Source organism: Poecilia latipinna, unplaced genomic scaffold (genome assembly GCF_001443285.1).
Source record: "Poecilia latipinna isolate Pla-1442-1.1 unplaced genomic scaffold, P_latipinna-1.0 Scaffold766, whole genome shotgun sequence".
Classification (NCBI taxonomy): Eukaryota; Metazoa; Chordata; class Actinopteri; order Cyprinodontiformes; family Poeciliidae; genus Poecilia; species Poecilia latipinna.
The window spans coordinates 227,552-247,605 of NW_015113382.1; the positions used below are offsets into that span (position 1 = coordinate 227,552).

General features: G+C 35.8%; 1 protein-coding gene across 1 annotated transcript in view; it reads right to left on the reverse strand.

The window, feature by feature from the left end:
* The window catches only part of LOC106955771 (SH3 and multiple ankyrin repeat domains protein 3-like), an 87,050-nt gene that overhangs the window by 12,875 nt on the left and 54,121 nt on the right, over positions 1-20,054 (reverse strand). Inside the window, exons 4-7 of the mRNA XM_015046153.1 lie at positions 9,951-10,059; positions 9,176-9,327; positions 7,970-8,137; positions 4,499-4,615 (exon numbers count right to left, since the gene is read on the reverse strand). Of these exons, the coding sequence (XP_014901639.1) occupies positions 4,499-4,615; positions 7,970-8,137; positions 9,176-9,327; positions 9,951-10,059 (546 nt within the window). The remainder of the gene's footprint in view (positions 1-4,498; positions 4,616-7,969; positions 8,138-9,175; positions 9,328-9,950; positions 10,060-20,054) is intronic.

Genomic DNA, 20,054 nt, shown 5'->3' on the forward strand with positions numbered 1-20,054 from the left:
CAGGAAAAAGTCGCCAGAACAGAAATTGAGAAAAATGATAAAATCCACCAATTTCTGAGAAAATAGAGATTTTTGTTATTTTGCGAATTATACTAGTTGAAGTTATAAAGACAACACCCCACGCTTTAAATGGCAGTTTCATATGCTTCAACATAGTGAAGTTTGTATTTGAATTTCACTTGTTTACACCGTAAATCTCAACGGTTTTGGGTTGTAGGAGGAACTCACAGCTGATTAACACACCAGGCTTTATTGCCTTTATTAGCTATATAAAAAGTTTGATACGATAGCGGCCTGGGGGGTCTGAGCAACGGTGTGCATCATACTGGTTAACTGCACCTAGTAACTCTACCGCCTAAAATGAAATAATTTATGTTGGGCTTTCTTCGACCTGAAAGAAAACATCTTCCAACACATCGTATTTATCTTCCACTAAATAGGTTTGAGTTGCCAGGGCAGCAACCTAAGAAGAGACATAGACGTCTCTCTCCCCAGCAACTTGGACCAGCTCCTCTGGGGAAACCCCCAGGCGTTCCCCGGGCAGCCAAGAAACATCGTCCCAGCTTTTGAACACTGGATGGGTATTTTATTTAGGAATTTCAGATTGGCTATTTTTATTATTCTTATTTAGCCTGATAATACATTGTATATTTACCATGTCTAAATGCCATGTCAACATACCATATGTTGAGAGTCAGACCTTATTATAACCAAAAACAACAAATTCAACTTAATTAGGCACCAATCGATGTCTTCTAGTGTACAGCTTTTCACCTTTTGTTTTTCAGTCACATCTAGTAGACGAAAGGCAACAGATGTTGCTCGGCATGTTTTCACACATAAGGATTTCTTAAATGCTTACCAATAAAGCAATCTTCGCATGTTTAAGTGAATGTACAATCACAGCTTACAAAACGCTGCCTCCTCTAAAGAGTTCATTAAAGGATTGTACTTTATGACTCCATGTCTGACTGTGGCAGACAGTCCGTGTGTTTATGCTGATTTGCTATTCACCACAGTTCTGTCTTTTCAATGACTTTTTTCAAGCATGTCTCGAGGATCTCTCTGCCAATCAAAAGACTCCTGCCATGTTCTCATTCACCAACACATCTGCCAGGCCCTCTATGCTGAAGCTAGTGGCCACAAAAGGAGCATGGATTGAATTTGTTTATTCTAATATTTCCTACTGAAAGCTATTTTTCATTCAGTCAGTCTTTCGCAGTCATTTATCTCTTCCTCTTGCAGACAGCCACTCTTCTCTCTACATATGGATCTATTGATCCTGCCACTGGACAACTACTTTTCCAATCGATCCTACAATCCCCTTTCTTACTGTCATTGTAGATAATCATCCGAGACAAGCCTGCTTCAGGCCTACTGGAACCCTGCTATGATACACGCTTTGTGAGATCAATCAGCTTACCACAGCTGCCGTACCAGTCCACACTGACACAGTAGCTGTGGTAAGCTGATTGAAATGTCATTCTCATCAGCAAGGACCGACAAGAGCGACGACACGGTCCATTAACATGCAGGATGTAAAGTAAGTAGAACAAGGAGTTGAAAATTCAAGCCAGTCATCCAGTCTGTCTGATATTTCTTTACATTCAGAGCTGTTACTTTGCTGACCCTTCTCCTAAGCACATTATTTAAAATAAATGTTCACACTAGTAAGATGTAATACTCCTCAGTTTCTTCTCCAAATTGAAGGCAGCTCCAGCATATTTACAGTATGTTCTGATGACATGAACATCACGTGGATGTGTTACAAACTGTTAGTATTAATTATTGATGCTCTGCTTACCAAACACACACACACACACACACACACACACACAACTACCCCCTACTCCCGAGACTGTGGTGTTCCAGTTGAGCTGAAGCAGTTCATTCATCACAACTGAAATTAGCTGTGCAGCACATAGCACACACACACACACGCACGCACATGAGCGCTCTCTTTTTCACGTGAGCGAGAGGGCTCATTTAATGTTCATGAAGTGAGCACCACATTTTCCCAATGAAGCAGCAGAAGGGCATCTTTTAGAGTGCCAAGTTACATCCCTCACTTTGAGCAGACCCAAAACAAACAGTAAGTAGTCATACTCTTTATAGGAACCGTTATGATGTTCACAAGAGCACGCTGGGTTTTACAGACCTCTCCAAACCTTCACCCCCTACAGTGTTTTACTGTACATCAGTCAAAAGTGAGCATGTTCATTCATATTTCAGGATCTCCACTCACTCTTTTTGATGCTGTAATGGCTTCGCAAGAACTGCAGGAAAAAGCTCTTATTTCTTCACTTTGATTACTGTAATCTAAGATCTCTGAGCAAGACACTGAAGTCTTGTGTGGCAGCTCATTCCCCTTTTTGCCCTTAACATGGTTAAAATACAGCAAAGCATAACATTTTAATTTGCCATATATTAACTTGGGTTTTTTTTGCACGCCATAGCAAAACATATGTTAGAAGAACATCACATAACCTCTTAGTTTATACCAAGACCACATGTGCGTGTCAGAAATCAACACAGCTACAGCTGAAACTCTCAATTTACATCGAAACCTGTCAAAGGTGATACAAAATCCAGATAAATAGCTTAATGCCAAGATAGCTGTGCAACAAAAATCTCTGAAAAATGTTCTTACTTCTATTGGTCAGAGTAAATGTTACTTGATTCATTGTCCTTTTAATAAGTCAAAATACCACATTCATAACTTAAGAATCAGATGTTTTGTAACCATTTAAAAACAGCAACAGAAAAATATATATCTTATCTTATGACAAGTCGTTCTGCTTACATTCTTTTTGAAACATTGCAAATGTTTATGCCGTAAATGTAAATTCATAAATTCAAATAAAAATATATTTGTCTTTCATGAAAACTTAATCTTTTGTGGACTGAATAGGCATGTATTTACCTATCAAATCAGTAGATTTCTTGAATATAGTCACTTATGAATATCAACAGACAATTTTGAAAATTTGAATAAATCTACTCTCTACTCTCATCTCCAGATAAAAACCTTTAAGTTAAATCCTGAATATATTTATACTATCACAACAGCATTAAACAGTTTTTAAAAAGGTGATGGTATTAAATTACTAACCTATGACCCGCCTGCCACAAACAACAGCTGCAGGCAAAAAGCTGTCACTTCCAAACCCACCAGAAAGTGAACAACAGTGCAAGAGTCATTTCAGAACAAATCTGTGGGTGTTTTTGAATAGCACAACCACAGACCATAAGTCTACGCATAGAGAAGTGCAAAGAAAGCCAAACAACATTTTCAAAAGCAATAAGATGTCTTAAGCCAGGGTTGCCCAAAGTCGGTCCTCGAGGGCCGGCATCCTCCATGTTTTAGTTCTCTCCCTGGTTTAACACACCTGGATCATTATAAGATGGCTCATTAGAGGGCCTAAGAGGAACATTGACTTGCTGAAAAGTTTGTTACCACCACCAGGGAGAGAACTAAAACGTGCAGGATGCCGGCCCTTGACGACCAACTTTGGGAACCCCCGTCTTAAGCATTTTTCTGCTCCGACTTTAACTGCTCAATATCTGGAAACATTGCCTGCCATCATGGACTTGCTTCTTCCGTTGCCATTGCCAAACTGCAAACATAAGCACACTACAATTCTGCAACAGCGCAAAAAAATCAAAGTCATCATTTTTAGCAACTCCCTCTGTCCATTGATTGACCAGGATGAAGTTCATTCTGAGAAATTGTGTTCAATGGCAAAAGAACTGAAGGGAGACGAGAATCAAGAAGAACTGCATAGGAAGGTAATTTAAAGAAATACTAATTAGCAATCTGTAGTCTAATCTAAAATATTCATTCTCATAATTTTCATTAAGCTGATGAAACTATGATACAGAATGTGAAAAACTTTCCAAAAATATATATATTACACTAAAAAACTAAAGCAAGGTGATGAGGCAAACAGCAAATAATAATCAGGATTCATTTAATAATTAAATTGTGCTCTTACTTTTAATTATTCAGTAAAATTTAATATTTTACTAATTTATAGTTATGTGTTATCTAGTTTAGATGAAGCACAAATTGACAGTAAATTTGAAACTAAATATAAAAATACTTTAAAAGTTATTGCAAAAAAAAAGTCTACTGATAGTCGAGACTGACTAAACTCTGCAGTGTTCTGCACTGTTTACAAAATAATCTGTGCAAGGTTTTCATCTGCTGGTCATGTGCATCATCAAATATTTACCATGTGATTAATTTTAGGCAACTAAAACCAAAAGGGAAAAGACTTAATATGTTTAATTATTTAGTTCGGTCAACACTGCAACACTGAAACACGAGACAAAGTCTAAGCATTTAATGCACAACATGCTCATACAGTCTTCATGTTGCTGCCCTGTGGGCACTAAAAGAGCCACTGGGTGTACAAGGAACAGATGTCACAGCCTTCTCTCTGGAAGAATTTAAGTCACAAACAGAAATATCATTTTGTTTCTGAGTGAATGTTACCTGATTGTAGAGAGCACACACATGTAGGGCAGTGTTTCCAGATGCATTCTGGGAACTCATGTCAGCTCCGTAGAACAGCAGGTGTTCCAAGTGCTGCACGTGGCCGTAGCGGCACGCCTAAAATGACAAATTAATAAACGTAACTCCTTTTGCTCAGTGTTTTTTATTAGACTCTGTCCATCATTTGGACAGTCAGATGATAAATGAGGTGTTCTACAGAATGACATGAAGGAACCACATTGGAATTCCTACAGGATATGAGGAACTTGGACAAATAAGAATAATAGAGTGTTTAAACATTGGAGAGCTGGGCTGCAGCCAGCGTCCATTACCAGAATTTCCTTTTGTCTACTAGTCATATTCAAGATGTTACTGTGACCTACATTTTCTATTTGCCCAATGAAATAGAACACTGATTCTGGTTTTTGGTTATCTAAACAATGGTTGAATACAGTAAATCACAAACCTTAGCAATACTGAAACAGCTGAATTATGAGCGGAGTCTTTCAATTTTGAGTTTTTTCCTATATTTTCCTTAACTTTAATTTGTGGTGACTGCTCAGTCTACTGGGATGAAAGCTGTTGCAAACTATCCTGAAGCTGCTCCAGCCTTCCTTTTAACTACGTCTTATAGAAACTCCTCTTTACTCACAACAACAGATACTAAAAGGATGAGAAAATCTTGTTTGCACCACCTGAGGCTTAATGTAAATGTGTGATGTTATTCTGGTAGGACATTTTCTGCACGGCTGCTGCTGCACCTAACTTGGAGCAATATATTTTTCATCTTTTCTATACTTTCCACTTGCGTCCTTTGTCATTCACACAGAGGAAAAAAAGCTTTCCCCAGCCATTGTTCTCTCACTCCTGTGTTTTGTCTCATTGGAGTGCACTGTAGAAGTGAGAGAGCACACAAATGATGCTGGGATTTTTCTTAGTTACAAGCTGTGTGCACTGCATTCTATTTCAGACAATATGTACTTAAAGATTTTTAACGCTAAAATAAGTGCAAAATGCAGGAAAAAAAAAACCACACCAACACACAGCAGAGTTGGCGTTAAAAGGCATAAAACTGATTAAAACGTCTTTGAGTGAAGGGCAGCACAGTTATTTGATAATGCAGTATCAGTTCAGACATCAAAAAACAGTATCTGTTTAAAAGAATCCAGGCAATATCAGTGGCAATGTTGCTCTTTATTGTCAGATACTTTAAATGTTTAAATGTCTTGTGCGTATCTCTTTGCTGACTGTTCTATAAATGAGGTGCACATTGTCCTATAAAATGTTTTTTTGTTGTTTTTTTTGCTGTTTTCAAGTTTCACTCACTATTTTCTTTCTTTCTGACTTTCTATTTTTTTGTTGTCCAATTCTACAATTTATTTGTATTATTATTTCAAATTATATGAGAAAAATGAAGGTTCATTTTCTTCTGTTTTTAATGAGAGAAGCGTTTGTTACAAATGAAATTAATTCTACAAGACTTTTAGTTAAATTAAAATCTGACAACCTTCAGACTTTTTTGTCAATTGTCAATTATAATATAAGAAGACCAGACAAACAAAAAACCTGCCAAACCTGTGATATTCATAAATAAATGTACATAAAATGATGGGTATTCTCTCAGTTGTCTAGATAATGTTTGCACCAAAACACATAATCTTTATGACTTGGACAGAAGTAAATGATTTTGATTTGCCTCCAGTGACAGCATAAAGAATAATTAACTTAATAGCAAATTCTGGAAGCTTCTGCTTTCTCCTTACATTATTGTTTTAATGGAGTTATAAATCTTTGAGCACAGTGGTTGTTGCAGCTTTCCTTGTTTATGAAGTACTTCCATGTTTTAAACAAATGTGACACGTGACCAGTAGCCAGGTGTAACCCAGTCCAAAATAAAGGTATTTTGTATTGAGTTAAGTTCATGGAAGGTGTAATAATTTAGAATGTGTTAAACATGTTCACCTAAACATTTTAAAATTGTTATAAATAAGTGTTGACAAAAAACTGTTCTTATAAGTACACAAGTAATATGGTAGAATCAGTTTGAAGAATTTGGAAATATGTAGTTAAAACTTTACAGCCTTACAGGGTCATGGATTTTTTCTGCTTCACATTTTCAGTCTTAACGAAATGAAGATGAGGCCAACCATAAACTCCAGGCTTCACTGCATAATAAGGTCACATTTAAACTGGCCTGCAACCATTTAGAGTGTTCAATTATGGGAACATCCCTAGTTTGTTAAATTGTTCTTTTCTCCCTGTTGTGTTAAACAAATGTTAACATTTTTACAAGTTTATAAAAGTCAGTTTTTTACTTGCTCAAACCAAAGATTATAGTTTGTAGTTTCTTCTTACTGTCTTTTTATCTGTACGGTTTACAATGCTGTCAAAGAAAATTATTATATGACTTTCTACTGTTCAGCAACATAGAGGTTGTACATTTCCATAAGTGTAATTAGAAAAGGTGATTATTCATAAGAGCCCACCTCACTATTTTTTGAAAGCATCATGACCTTATAGTTTAAAAGTTATAATCATCAAGTAATGGTTCTCTCTGGATACAATTATGAACACTCACCTCTGCCTGAAAACAATATGGAAGTGAGAGTTTGTCAGACTGACTGAGACATGCTGAAGTGTGTGTATGTATTTCTGGCTATGTCAAGTAGAGTTGGCATAGGCAATTAAAATGTTGGCAAAATAAAGAATTACACTGTCTGACAGACTGCATGTCCTCATTAAACTATGCTAAGGTTACACCAGAAAACAGCAGAGCCACTAAAGTTAAACATGTAAAAAAAAAAAAAAAAAGTGATTAACCTTCTGATGCCTCATAATATTCATCCAGAAATATTCACCAAAAGATGTTGTTAATCTTATTGTGGAAAGTAAAAGTGATTTTTTTAATGTTATGATGATTTTTCAAAGTTGAGTTGAATCTACCAAATGTTATATTGGACTTCTCTGCACTTCTGTTTAACTTGGAGCAGTTCTCAGGACATAACGTTCCTATTACATCTTGAGATTTTTAATATTCCTCGACTATGTAATTAAAAAGAAATAATAAAGATCCACAGTTGTGTTCATTATTGGTCTCTTTACATAAGCGTGTGACTGGGATATTTTATTAATTGTTGCATCACCAGTTGAGGCATTGCAGCATTTTTACCCTTAAAATTGCTTTTTCTATTGTTACATGCGCAAACATAAATCCGCAGTTTTGTTGTGATAAGCTGCCTGTTTTTCTTGTTTCATGAAAACTCAGGAATACCATTCTTCAGGAGATCCTAGTGAGACTTTGCATTTACTCATAGGGAATTCTGGCAAATGAAAACATTAAGTACACATGAAGAAAGAGCAAAGACTTTCAAAATTACATTGAATTGAACTTTGAAAACCAAACCATTTCTTTTCCGCAAACCAGCCTTTAAAGCTCTTAACACTTTGCGCGTGTCACATTGTATTTATTACCTGGTGTATTTCCTGCCAGCCGTTCTCATCCTCACAGCCGACCTGTGCGTGGTCATGCAGCAGCAGTTCACAGCAGTATGGGTCTCCTCCGACCATTGCACTGTGGTAGAGAGGAGTAAGACCCCTGCTGTCTTTATAGTCAGGAGAAGCACCCAAGTCCAACAGTGTCTGTAGGCAAAGTTTTAGTTTTAAAGTGTTTTGTTATCAGTTAGAAGATGACCGTCATGCATTTTAAACGTGAAAGCAAGACAGAAATGAAGTGGGAGTGTTGTAGTAAATTTCCTCATCCTAAAATCTATGTTATTTACATGCATGGAAAATAGACTTTGGTAATTTGTAAAAAAAAAAAAATAAAATAAAGTTAAAGATATATTTTCCCTTATTTAAAGAGGATTGCAGGAATATTGATTTATACCTCTTCAACTTTTTTCACATCTCATCACATTACGACCACAAATCTAAAAGTATTCCATGACAATGCAATGTGATATCACAAAGTAACACATAACTTTGAAGAAGTAGAATATATCTTTAACTTTATTTTTCTTTTTTTTTTCTTTTTTTTTTATGACTAACCCACAGCTGGTTGAAACATGCCCCAAAAGTCTTGGTGCTACAGCAAGAGGTGGTTCTTCAAAGTCACAACTGCAAAAGTTTGCAAATACACATGCAAACTTTTCAGTTTTTGTGACAAACATTTTAAACTTCATCTCATTTTCCTTCCTTTCAACAACTCCATCTTATTATAGCAAGGCATATAAAACTCTAAAAAAAATAATACATCAAGAATTGTTGTTGTAATGTGACGCTGTTTAAGGGTCCAAGCGTAAAAATACTTTTGCGCTGTAGCTTTTATCCATCAGGAACAACGCAATCAACGCTTGATTTTTACATGTTTGGGTAATGGATATAAGTGAATGCAAAACATTCCAGTTCAACCAGTTCTGAAACAAGAAAACAACATATGAATCATGAACCCCCTTCACACATACCAGGCCATCAGTTGGTTATGCCAGTTCATTCAAAGAGGGCATCATTTATTGAGTAATTGCTCAACCATCATTTCTCAAGGACCTCCACCAACAGGTTATCAATTCCCATCTTCACAAATAAATTCCCAAAAGAAAAGATTGGAGGCAACCAATCGGACCACAGACATAAAACAGGAGAGTCAGCGTGTCTACTTCCTTTGTGAAATGTACTTACTATAAGTGCTGTGTGGTTCTTGCTGCGCACAGCCTTGTGCAAGGCAGTAATGCCATCCTTTGTTCGGAAGTCCAGATGTGCCCCTCCATTTTTAAGCACTTTGATGAGCTCGGCACATCCCTCCAACTGTGCTGCCAGCGTTAGTGGGCATTCTGTGAGATCCAAGGCTGAGTAAGCAAACTGTATTCAAAATTAACATTTTTCCAGTTATACTGATGCACATTCCTGGTGAAGAATGAGTTATAGCTGTCAGCATTTAACAAATAATAGTTAAAACTGTCAGTGACTCGGCATCTGCATAACTGCCTGGCTGTGGTAATTGTCACCCTCCTGTCTACCTAAATGGCAGCTTCCTATTGGTGTTAAACTAAGCTATTTATATGTTCCTCTCACTTTGCAGCTCATCTGCGGGACTACAGGTCATCCAGCAGAGAAACGACCTCCTTTGTTGTGGGACAAACATCTGAATATACATAAGACGATTAGGAGGAAGAATAATCCAGCTTTCCCCGCAAGCGCTAGGCTTATTTCAGAAAATCCTTACATGGTCAGTTGTGTTGAGGACAGTATGCAAAAGGCAGAAAGTACAATGGAAAAAAAAAAATATATATATATATATATATATATATATATATATATACATATATATATATATATATGTATATATATATATATATATATATATATATATATATATATATATATATATATATATATATACATATATACATATATATATATATACACACACTATAACTATTGAATGATTTCTTACCTCCTGTGTCTGGATCATGGAAGTTAGGATCCAGGCCTTTTTCCAAAAACCGTGAGACCTTTTCAATGTTTCTCTGCTGCACATACTCCATAAACTTCTTCAAGTTTGCCTAATGGAGAGAGACAAGGGAGTAAGGTTAAAGGGAAGACGTGGAAGAGATCGCTGTGATTGGGCGAAGTCAGACTCATGTGGATAGAGATGTTTAATAATGCAGTCCAGAGATGAAAGCTACTGCCGCTGCTCTTTCCTTCTATGTTTGAAGGTTTTATTTCTATTCTGTCATGCCAAGCAAATGGACCAGAAGATATGTAAGCTATAATAGGAGTGAGCAAAAAATAGAAGGGTGTAAAGGCTGGACAGCATCACTGAATCTCTTTCCCTTCTCGGGGAAAAAAAGAGGAAAATAAGATTCTCCAGCTTATTTCACATTTTCACTGTACATAACAATAATAATAGAAATAATAATCTTTTAAAGACTTTCTAGAAAGAACATCAGTGATATGTATATGGGTGGTAAAAAATAGTTTCATAACATTTATATCCACAGCAAATGATTCTTTTTTTATAATTAAAAATAAATGTCGACTTTACCAAAACTAGAGTAAACCGAGATAATAATAAATTGCAGCTGCAAAAAGTGCATGAGCAATGATGCTTTTTCAAAAATAAAAGCAGGTTAAAAATGCATGATAAAATTGTGAAATAAAGAAAGAAAAAGAAAAATCTAGTTAAATGGAATCCTAGAGGAAAATAGGAACCTTTGATCACAATGAGTATGGTGGAGACACAGTTTAACAAAATCAGCAATATTCCAACTAAGTTTAACAGGAAACTTGGATTACTTTTGTTCTTTCGAGGTTTCCTTTACTTTTGTCTATACATAATATTGACACAGGTACAAAGTAGATTTGCTATGACTCACTAAAGAAATGTGGAATTGCACACTTAAACACACTCTTCAGAAACATACACATACATATACAGGCAAACCAGAAAGCAGAATGAAGCATCCTTCTGACACTCACCATCATAAACTGCCCGATCCAGTTTTAAAATGTTACCTCCTCCGACACTTCCCAGATTTCACACACAAGGCCCTTTTCATTTGCACCAAGTCGTCTGCAGTCCGCTTGCCTGTACAAACCAGCTTCTTGTTCACACACGGCGCACTGACATGCTGTAAGGATCCACCGACTGCTACACTCCGAGTCAAACTGAGTGAGAGAAATTCTTGTCCTTTTTTTTTTTTTTTTTTTTTTTTGCATGTGCTTTCAGGCAGTTGTTATGGTGATGGGATACAAAGACCGTTCTAGCAGCCAATGTACACATGAGTGGGAAGAGCACTGAGGTTGTGTTTGTCTGTGTGTGAATGACACCTCTTTGTGTGTCCTGAATAATATCGTGGATAATGCCTTGAAGAGGTTCCTGGGATGATTTACCAATAATCAGGCGGGCCTGATGTGTGTTTTATTGCCTGCTGAACAGAAGGCTGATAAAAGGCTTCTACTTTATTTTCCTCAGCAAGGGCCTTAATGAACTCTTGATATTTTCTACCCGTGGCTATCTTTCATTGTCTGCAACATACACTGCCAATTTCACTTTTATGCAAAACACACAAAGCGTTTATTTTCAGAAACAACCAGAGCAACTGGCAAATCGCTATTAATTCTGAAATCAAACCAAAAGGATGACAGGGTGTAATAAATCATATCTGAAAGAGGAAAGCTCTTTTCAGTAAGGGCACAGTTACAAAATGCTGAACGTTGCTAGAAATCCCATTATTTTCCTAGTAGATCTACATTTTAGCAAATGCATGCATTGAATCACAAACAGATCCAGAACTATCCAAAATATTTGAATTCCGATACTATATACAATTGACAAATGCTTTTAAATAAACAAAATAGTTGTGTTTGGGAAACAAAACTATGCTTTAAATTGATTGTGTGTTTATGGAATTTAAAGTAAGATAGAGATTTTGAAAAAAAAAATAAAAAATGAACCATCCATACTGTATAAATAGATTTTTGATTAAAACCCAATTTCTCTGGATTCAGAAACATTCTCTAAATGAGGAAGAAAAAATGGACTTACAAGTACCTAAAAGATAAATTAGTTCATTGTTGTTTTGTTGAAGAAGCATATCTGAGTGGAATAAAACTGGTCATGAACAGGCCTCTGGCAAACTTGACAAAATACGGAAAAAATAACTCAACTAATGGAACAGGTGCATAGCAAAGAACAGAAACATCTGGAGACAAAAAGCCCAGCAGGTCTTGTTCAAATAAAATATGTAAAGTTAAATTCAATCTATAAATTACCACCTTATCATAGTTCAAGTCTATGTAATTATGATTATATTTAAGTTAGAAACAACTTTCATTTCAATTGAATGCCCTCCAATTCAATTGATCTATCATCCCACTTAATGCACTTAATTCATTAGTCAAACTTCTTGCACAAACAACATTCTCCATTTGTCTTAGTACTCACTGAAAATGGTTTGAAACTCAGACCTTATGAGAAAAATGTGTTCACATGCTGAAAAGAAACCTTGTATTTTTATTCTGTACCACAATTCTGAAAAATGATTTGTTTCCAAATATGCAAGCTCACACATTCAGGCAGAGAAATTCCTGGCAAACATTTGCAAATACACCTCCACAGTATTTCCCTGGTTAGCTTAAATTTCATTCAACCTTTTGCCAAGCCTGATTCCCTAATGAATGTAAGCTTCCAAATTTACTGTCAATATTTACCATCTAGGCCATTCATTACTCCCTGGATGTTTATCATTTCCAATAATTCCCTATCAGAACAATACATTTTTTACATAATAGAAAGAACAGGGAAAGTGGCCTCCACAGAAATCGAAGCAACATAACATTATGAACACATAAGCAAGCAAAAACTATCCTAAATAATCACAGGGTTATTAACTAAACCTCATATCGAACAACTCAGCACCTTCTTTACGCGATGTCAAGGGCCAGGCTCAAGAAAAACATACAACTAATAACAGCAGATGACACTGAGATGTAAAATCTCTCCTTCACAAATGACAGAAAGTTTGCTGTGACGCTAACAAATGTTCAACATGAAGATGTAGATGCTCTTCATTTCGTTAAAGCCAAGTTGTTCTGGCAGCCAGATAATATGATTCTCAGTGAGTGTGACCATTCTCTGGGTGTTTTGAGTGTGCAGAAAACTTGCATTGTACATTTGTGGGGGTTTAACATGCTGGAATCACATCGGTGTCCTGAGTGAGTGTTCACCGCTTGCTTGTAGCGTCATAGGACTCCATCAGTTCCGTGTTGTAGCAAATTTGAAATTTTGAACCTTTTGTTTCTCTTCTCTCTTTGCTCCTACGTCCGAATACGCCCTCGGCCAATCAGTGAACAGCAGTAGGTTTACGTCACATTATACCTGGTCGGCCCTGACCGACACTACTCCAGAGCAGGGACTGAAAAAGCAGATACTAGGCTGGACAAAAGGCCAGTGGAAACGCTTGCAAAGCATACTGAGCAGAGTGGAGCTGGCTCCATTAGAGCCAGTGGAAAAGGGGCACTGGTGAACCATCGTGACTGCAGTGGCCCCATTACTTGACCACTACTTAATCCATTCTCTGCCAGATACTGAGGAAGCATGCAACGAGCAAAACACTTGTTAAAGTCTTTCCTCACTTCTACCCTAACATTTATACTATACTCTTAACAATGCAGATGTTGGCTGTTCTCCAGCCCTACTTTACACAATAGATGCAGCAAAAATGTATTGATTTCTTTGGCTGTTAGTCCAGGAACTGCATAACATTCTCTCTAACCTGTAATAACCTACTTACACCGAGAGGCAAATCAATCACATCAGTTTGTTTATTGATGAACTCAATGTCAGAAAACCAAAATATGTGCAAAGAACTAATGAAAGCAAAATTCTGACTCGACAGAAAGTGGCCTCCTCTCCCTCTGCAGTCTAACAAATTTAGACATGTCTAAACCTTTTTCACGTTAATTTGTATCCATTGAGGACTCTCACTTCAGCTTTTAAAGATGATTGCCTGCTCTGGAGGAAAATGTAATTTGAAACCCTCACTGTATGTCATTCAGGACTCCTTAGAAAGCCTCCTAGAAAATTTCCAGTTTATCTTATTTCTTCTTTTGAAGAAAGAGGCGGTGTGAGCTGCAGTAATGACAAAGGGAGTACTGAAGTTTTTTTTTTTTTTTTTTTTTTTCAAAAATACAATTACAGGTTAACAAAACAGCGTGTTCAGGTTGTTAAGATGACTTAAATCATTGCTGGTCAGAGAGCAAAACAGTTAATTAGACAGTTCCTAAATTTCAGTGTCTCTCTTCACCTGAAGGATTCATTCGCTCAAATGTGGCCGACACAAACTTCTCTTTCTGAAACTTAGCCTTGTGGTAGCATAAAAAGAGTCAGAGTTAAAGAAAAATATAAAATGGAGACTATTCTCCCTAGTGAAATGAGAAAGAAACTGTGAGCAGCAGCTCCCAGAACCTCTGTCCTCATTTATCTTTATTTCTGCACTTCATTTAAAACAACAACCGAGGTGCTATGCAGTATAAATAATAAGTAGTAAAAAAAAAAAAAAGAAGATTAAAAAATTACCTCATAAAAGTAAAATTAAAAGGTAAAATATAAAAATATATTAAATATATTAAAACCCCTACTACCCAAAGGCAAATATGACCTGCGTATCAAAGACATAATAGAAAACACAGATTTCAGTAAATAAAGCTTTACAACTGGCTTCAATACATTTTTGGGTTTTTGATCATTTGCACATAAAGATTTTTTTCAGTTTTTGTTTTACAAAATGTTCTACTTTATTTTTACCTCTATGTGTTTTTTTTTTAAAAATAAAAAAATAAAGTTAAGATTTAGGGGTAGGAGTTTATAAGTGCTCACTTCTTCCTCCCCCATTTTGAGCATGATATGTTAACTGAAACAAAAAAATCTGTATTTTCTCTTCTTTCTTATGCACTTCTTGTTACTGTGCACTATTTTATTTTATATTTGTATCATGTTCGAATAAAATTTCATTTCATTTCAAATTTCATTTCATTTAAATGTTATTAGAACGTGAAAAGGGCCAGAACGTATACATATTAACCTGAGATAAAACATTTATTAATAGCGTTAGTCTATTTGCCCTTTTTTTTCTCTTCCTTAGCTTGTTGATGTGGACCAACAGCATTCGATCAAATAAACACAAAATCCTTGTATCAGACTAGCTTTCCAGTGCAAAAGTTTAGTGTAATGGGTAACAAAGTATCTTCCCTTTCCACACATGAAAGCAAGATGAGCCTGAACACAATTATCAAAACAAATACAGGCTTACAATAAGCTATGATCTGAAGTACCCAACCTAACCTGTATAATGCATGTGTTGATTTGAGGATGTACATTTCAATATTAACTGTTATTTAAAAATCACTTAACATACATCAGTTGTACACTGCCAGTACAGCAGTGGCAGAATGTACTGGCAGCTGAAAGGGAAACAACACAAACATAAAATACCTTAAATATTCGTATGAAAACATATGAATACAGAGAATGGTAGAAAATCAGCTAGCCAATTTCAAGCCAGCAGGTTTGTGCACAGCATAGAACTAAAAAAGCAAAACAAACCAAAGCACACCTAATTCAGCAGCAGCCATAGTCCTGAAGATACAAGACAGATTAATGGGACACTGTTCAGTTACTAATGACAACTAAAAGTAGATTCACAGCAGTGTCCCAATTATCCGACCATGTTAATTACTGCAATCCACTGTAATTACTCGAATCTTTCTAGAAACCTGAGCTTCTAACTTTAATAAGTTGTCGTTCTATTAGCCTCAGTTGTTGATCATTTGCTTTTACTCTCTGGATCAACTGCACATTATAAAAGAGGGAGAAAAAGAAGAACTTAATCAGGACAAGATTAAAGTTGCTTGATGCCTCATATTTTTTTTTTTATAACAGACACACAATGACTAAATATGACTAATTATGTTAGCAAAGCTTTTTCACCTGGATCCATATAAAAAGGTCTGTAACCCTTCCATGCAAGTACAGCACAAGTTTTTACAATTGCACTTACAATTAGTCACAAGAACAGGTGAGCATTTTATTGTCGTTTTTAGGGATTTTTTTCTTTGGCTCTAATTTCCATAAAATTATCACAAAAAATAAATACTGCACACTTCAAATGACCATAAAAAACAAAACCTCCAAGAAACCAAGATAATAAAATTAAAATCCATAGATGATTTCTGATGTAAAATTCTAATTATCCAACAAGACACCAAATCTCTTCAAATTTTGCAACATTTTACAAAGTATTTATAATTTGATATATGTTGCTGGGACTTTAGGTGAAAGACCAAAAGAAATAACAGGCTACAGAAGTTACCTAATTAGTAAATATAACTCAACCGTATGTCATTTAGCCTTAGCAGATATATAGCTGTTCTGTAAAAAGCCTGTTAAAGAACATTGGTGACAAAGCACAATCATGAAGACCAAGGAAGAAACAGACAAGTCAGAAATGAAGTTGTGGAGAAATTCAAAGCACATTTGTGATAAAACTGTTTCCCAAGCTTTGAAAATGTCTCAGAGCAATGCTCAGTCTATCTACAAACATAGAAAACGTTGTATCTACAAAGATATGGACATTCACCTGAACTGACAGAAAATAAAAGGAGACAGTTGCCCAGAAAAACAGCCAAGAGACCCATAGCAACTTGGGAAGAACAGCAGATATTCAAGGTCAGGTGAGGGAATCTGTGTACAGAACAAACACTAGTCATGCATTCCACAATGCAGGCCTCTGTGGAAAAGTGGCACAAAGAACCTGGTCATTAAAACAAGCCACAAAGTGTCAAATCTGCAGTTTGCACCTGTAGATTTTGTAGCAGTGGAAGAACATCATCTAGACATATGAGAATACAATTCATTTTTTGGGGGCTTCATCCTAAGCACAATGGGAGAAAGAACAATTACTGTACATCACCCTGAAAAAAAAAAAAAAAAACATCTCCAAGGTAACACATGGAGGTTGCAGCATCTTCTTCAGCAAGAAAAACTGAAGCTGCTCATAGCTGGAAAGGTAGGTGAAGCTAAATACCAGGTGAAACTCTTAAGAAATCCTCTCTGAAATGCACTAAAGGCTCCAGAAACTCTTGAGGTTGGAACAGATGATCACCTTTAGCAGGACTATGACCCCAAACATCTAGTAAAAGTTACTATGAAATATTTTGATCACAGAGAAATACCCCACACCTAAACCTAACTGAAAATCTGACCTGGAAATTGAAGTTCATAGACTCATCCATCCAATCACTCAGAGATTGAGCAAGGACAAGAGGCAAAATGTTAATTTAGCAATGCAGTGATGTTAAGAACATACAGTTCAAACTACAAGTTTACATACATCAACTAAAAAACTACATGTATTTGTTTTTCTCACTGTCTGAAGTTAACTCAGATCAAATCTTTTATGATTTAGGTCAGTTAGAGTTACCAACATTGTTTCTGTTTTGCTAAATGCCACAATAAATGAGAACAAGAATGTCAGAGATATTCAGAATCAGAAGTGTACATTTCCTCAATATTTGTAGAATTGCCTTTGTATGACTCAAACAATCTTCCCAAACTACTCTACGGTGAGAAAAACAATCATGTCTCAGAACTACGTCTAACTCATTTAATCTGTATTAATATGCATAAAATTAAACCCTTATACAACATAAACATATCTAAAAAAGTGAGCACAAATCAAACATGCATTTACGCATTCATGGTAAGAAAAACAAACAACTTATCTGGCATTCTGCATTCCTTGTTCTCTATCTACTTTTATTGACACTTGCTTGCATAAATCTGGACCCTGATCAGCAAGGCCATGACCCCTGTGACCCCACGATTCAAACAAAGGCTGTCCCACTGCAAGGTAACTGCATTTTAATTAAACAAACAACCTGAGAAAGAAACAATGCAATACATGCAGTTTCAATATCAGCGTACTCATATCCCTCCTTTAGGCGCCTAATCAATAGAGCAAGTAAAGCAACTGGACCCCCATTTCATAAGTCGGCAGTGCAAACTTATGTTTTTGCTCCCCCACTTTTGACATCTGATCATTTCCTGTAGTCTGACTAATGTGCAAAGTCTCTGTACATTTTCATTGTACTGTTTTTAACCAGCAAATTAAATGAATGCTGAAAATGCTTGCTACATTTTAGTCGTCCTCACCTCCCTCAAAGTTGACACATCTCCACATAATCTCTTCAGTCCGCAGAAAGAAGGGTAAGAAAATAAAAAATCTCAATCATCTTTGCAAGTGTCACACCAGCACTGCATCTCTATCAGTTGCCATAAATTAGATAAAGTATATTAGAAAACTTTTCAAAAGACTTCAGCTGTGGGTTGTAACCTGTAACAGAACCAGCAGACAGCTGCAGGTGTCACTTGCTTTCTACCACTTCCTTCCTAAGCAGCATCTCTGGGGCTGTTTTCGATATAAATTTAGCTGTAGACATGTAACAATCATAGCAAAAAAAAAAAAAAAAAAGATTACCACATTTTCCATATTTGCTGCCTTTTTTCGAATATATTCAGGCACCCATGTGCACTAGTAGTTGTTTGTTACACATACTTACAACTACATTTTGAACTCTGTATTTTTTTTAGTTTATATAACTAATTTGGATACATACAGGCACATTCTAAAAATCTGAATCTATGTCCGATGAGGCACTTCAGTCAGACTATCTGCAGCTTCTGAAAACAACGACCTTGAAGCCAAAACACTTTTCATTTAGTCCACATTTCTGTATTAACAATAATGTTTTTATTTTTGGTCTGATGTAATATTCTAATCTTAAAAGTCCTTTTTTCATTAACTGTAAGCGGAAAATTATCTTAATTAACAGAAATAAAGACTTGAAAACAAGTGTGGAGTTAATCTGTAACGTGTTTTACTTAGTGAATCTAGCTACTGAAATAAATTAACATTTTTATTTATTTACTATGACTGCACAGAATATTAAAATATATAATACTGTTTTTTTTTCAAATCCTTTTATTAGTTCACTATGTTTTGAATCTGCCCAGAGTATAAAATATGTACGTGATTAATTATTATCATGCATGTTGATTAATCTCTACTTGAAAAATACAATAAAAGCAACACAGATCACCAAAAAGGAAAAATTATTATTAATATAGGTGACATTCTAATTCTATCTTTATAACAAATGTACTGTACAGAAATGCAAACCTCCAAAACACAAACAACACAAATAGGTTATAGACCAGAAGAAAGAAAATGTTCAAGATTTACATCATAAACTGATCAAACATATAGGGTGGCTCCATCTTAATTGTGAGGCAGTGCAGCCGTTTTTTTAAGTAAAAGAAGAAAAAAACAACAAAAAACAGAACTGAGTGTGTATCCAAAATAAGGTTGTGCATTTCAAATAGTTGTAAAGCAAAGCACAGCAGTAAAGGTCTGGAGTATATAAATATGTTGCAGCACCGTCTTTGTAAAGAATGGCCTAAAGAATTTTCAGTTTTATCTTTTTTTTTTTTTGTCTCAGTGATTTTATTATGAAGCTCAAAAACTGCCTTAAACCCGTTTGATTAACAACCTGCAGATGTGACTGTGTCAAGCTTCAGATTAGTGAAGAGCTGACTCAAATGACTGCAATCATTCCATGATTATAAACCCACTTATTGGCACCTGAACTGACAGAGTCAATAAAAGAAATCTAACACTACAACAACGAAGCTGATTGGTATTTACTCACCAGTCATCAACACCAACAAGCTAATTCAGCATCTGTCTTGTGTTTGTTTGGTTTGCTCTTCCCAGGAAATAAAAGCCTGATTTGATCTTTCCACTGATCTGTTCCCCAGAAGCCCTGATTTCTTTCTTTGCACTGATTGTTTCCCTGGTTCCTTTCTTCAAATCTGCCAGGGTGCATCCATTCAAAGCAAAGATTTTCTTTTTTTTTCTTTAAACATTTCTCTCTCTCTCTTTTTTTTTTTTTTTTTTTCTTTTTTATTTTACCTTTTCTGTTTTTTCCAATGTAAATT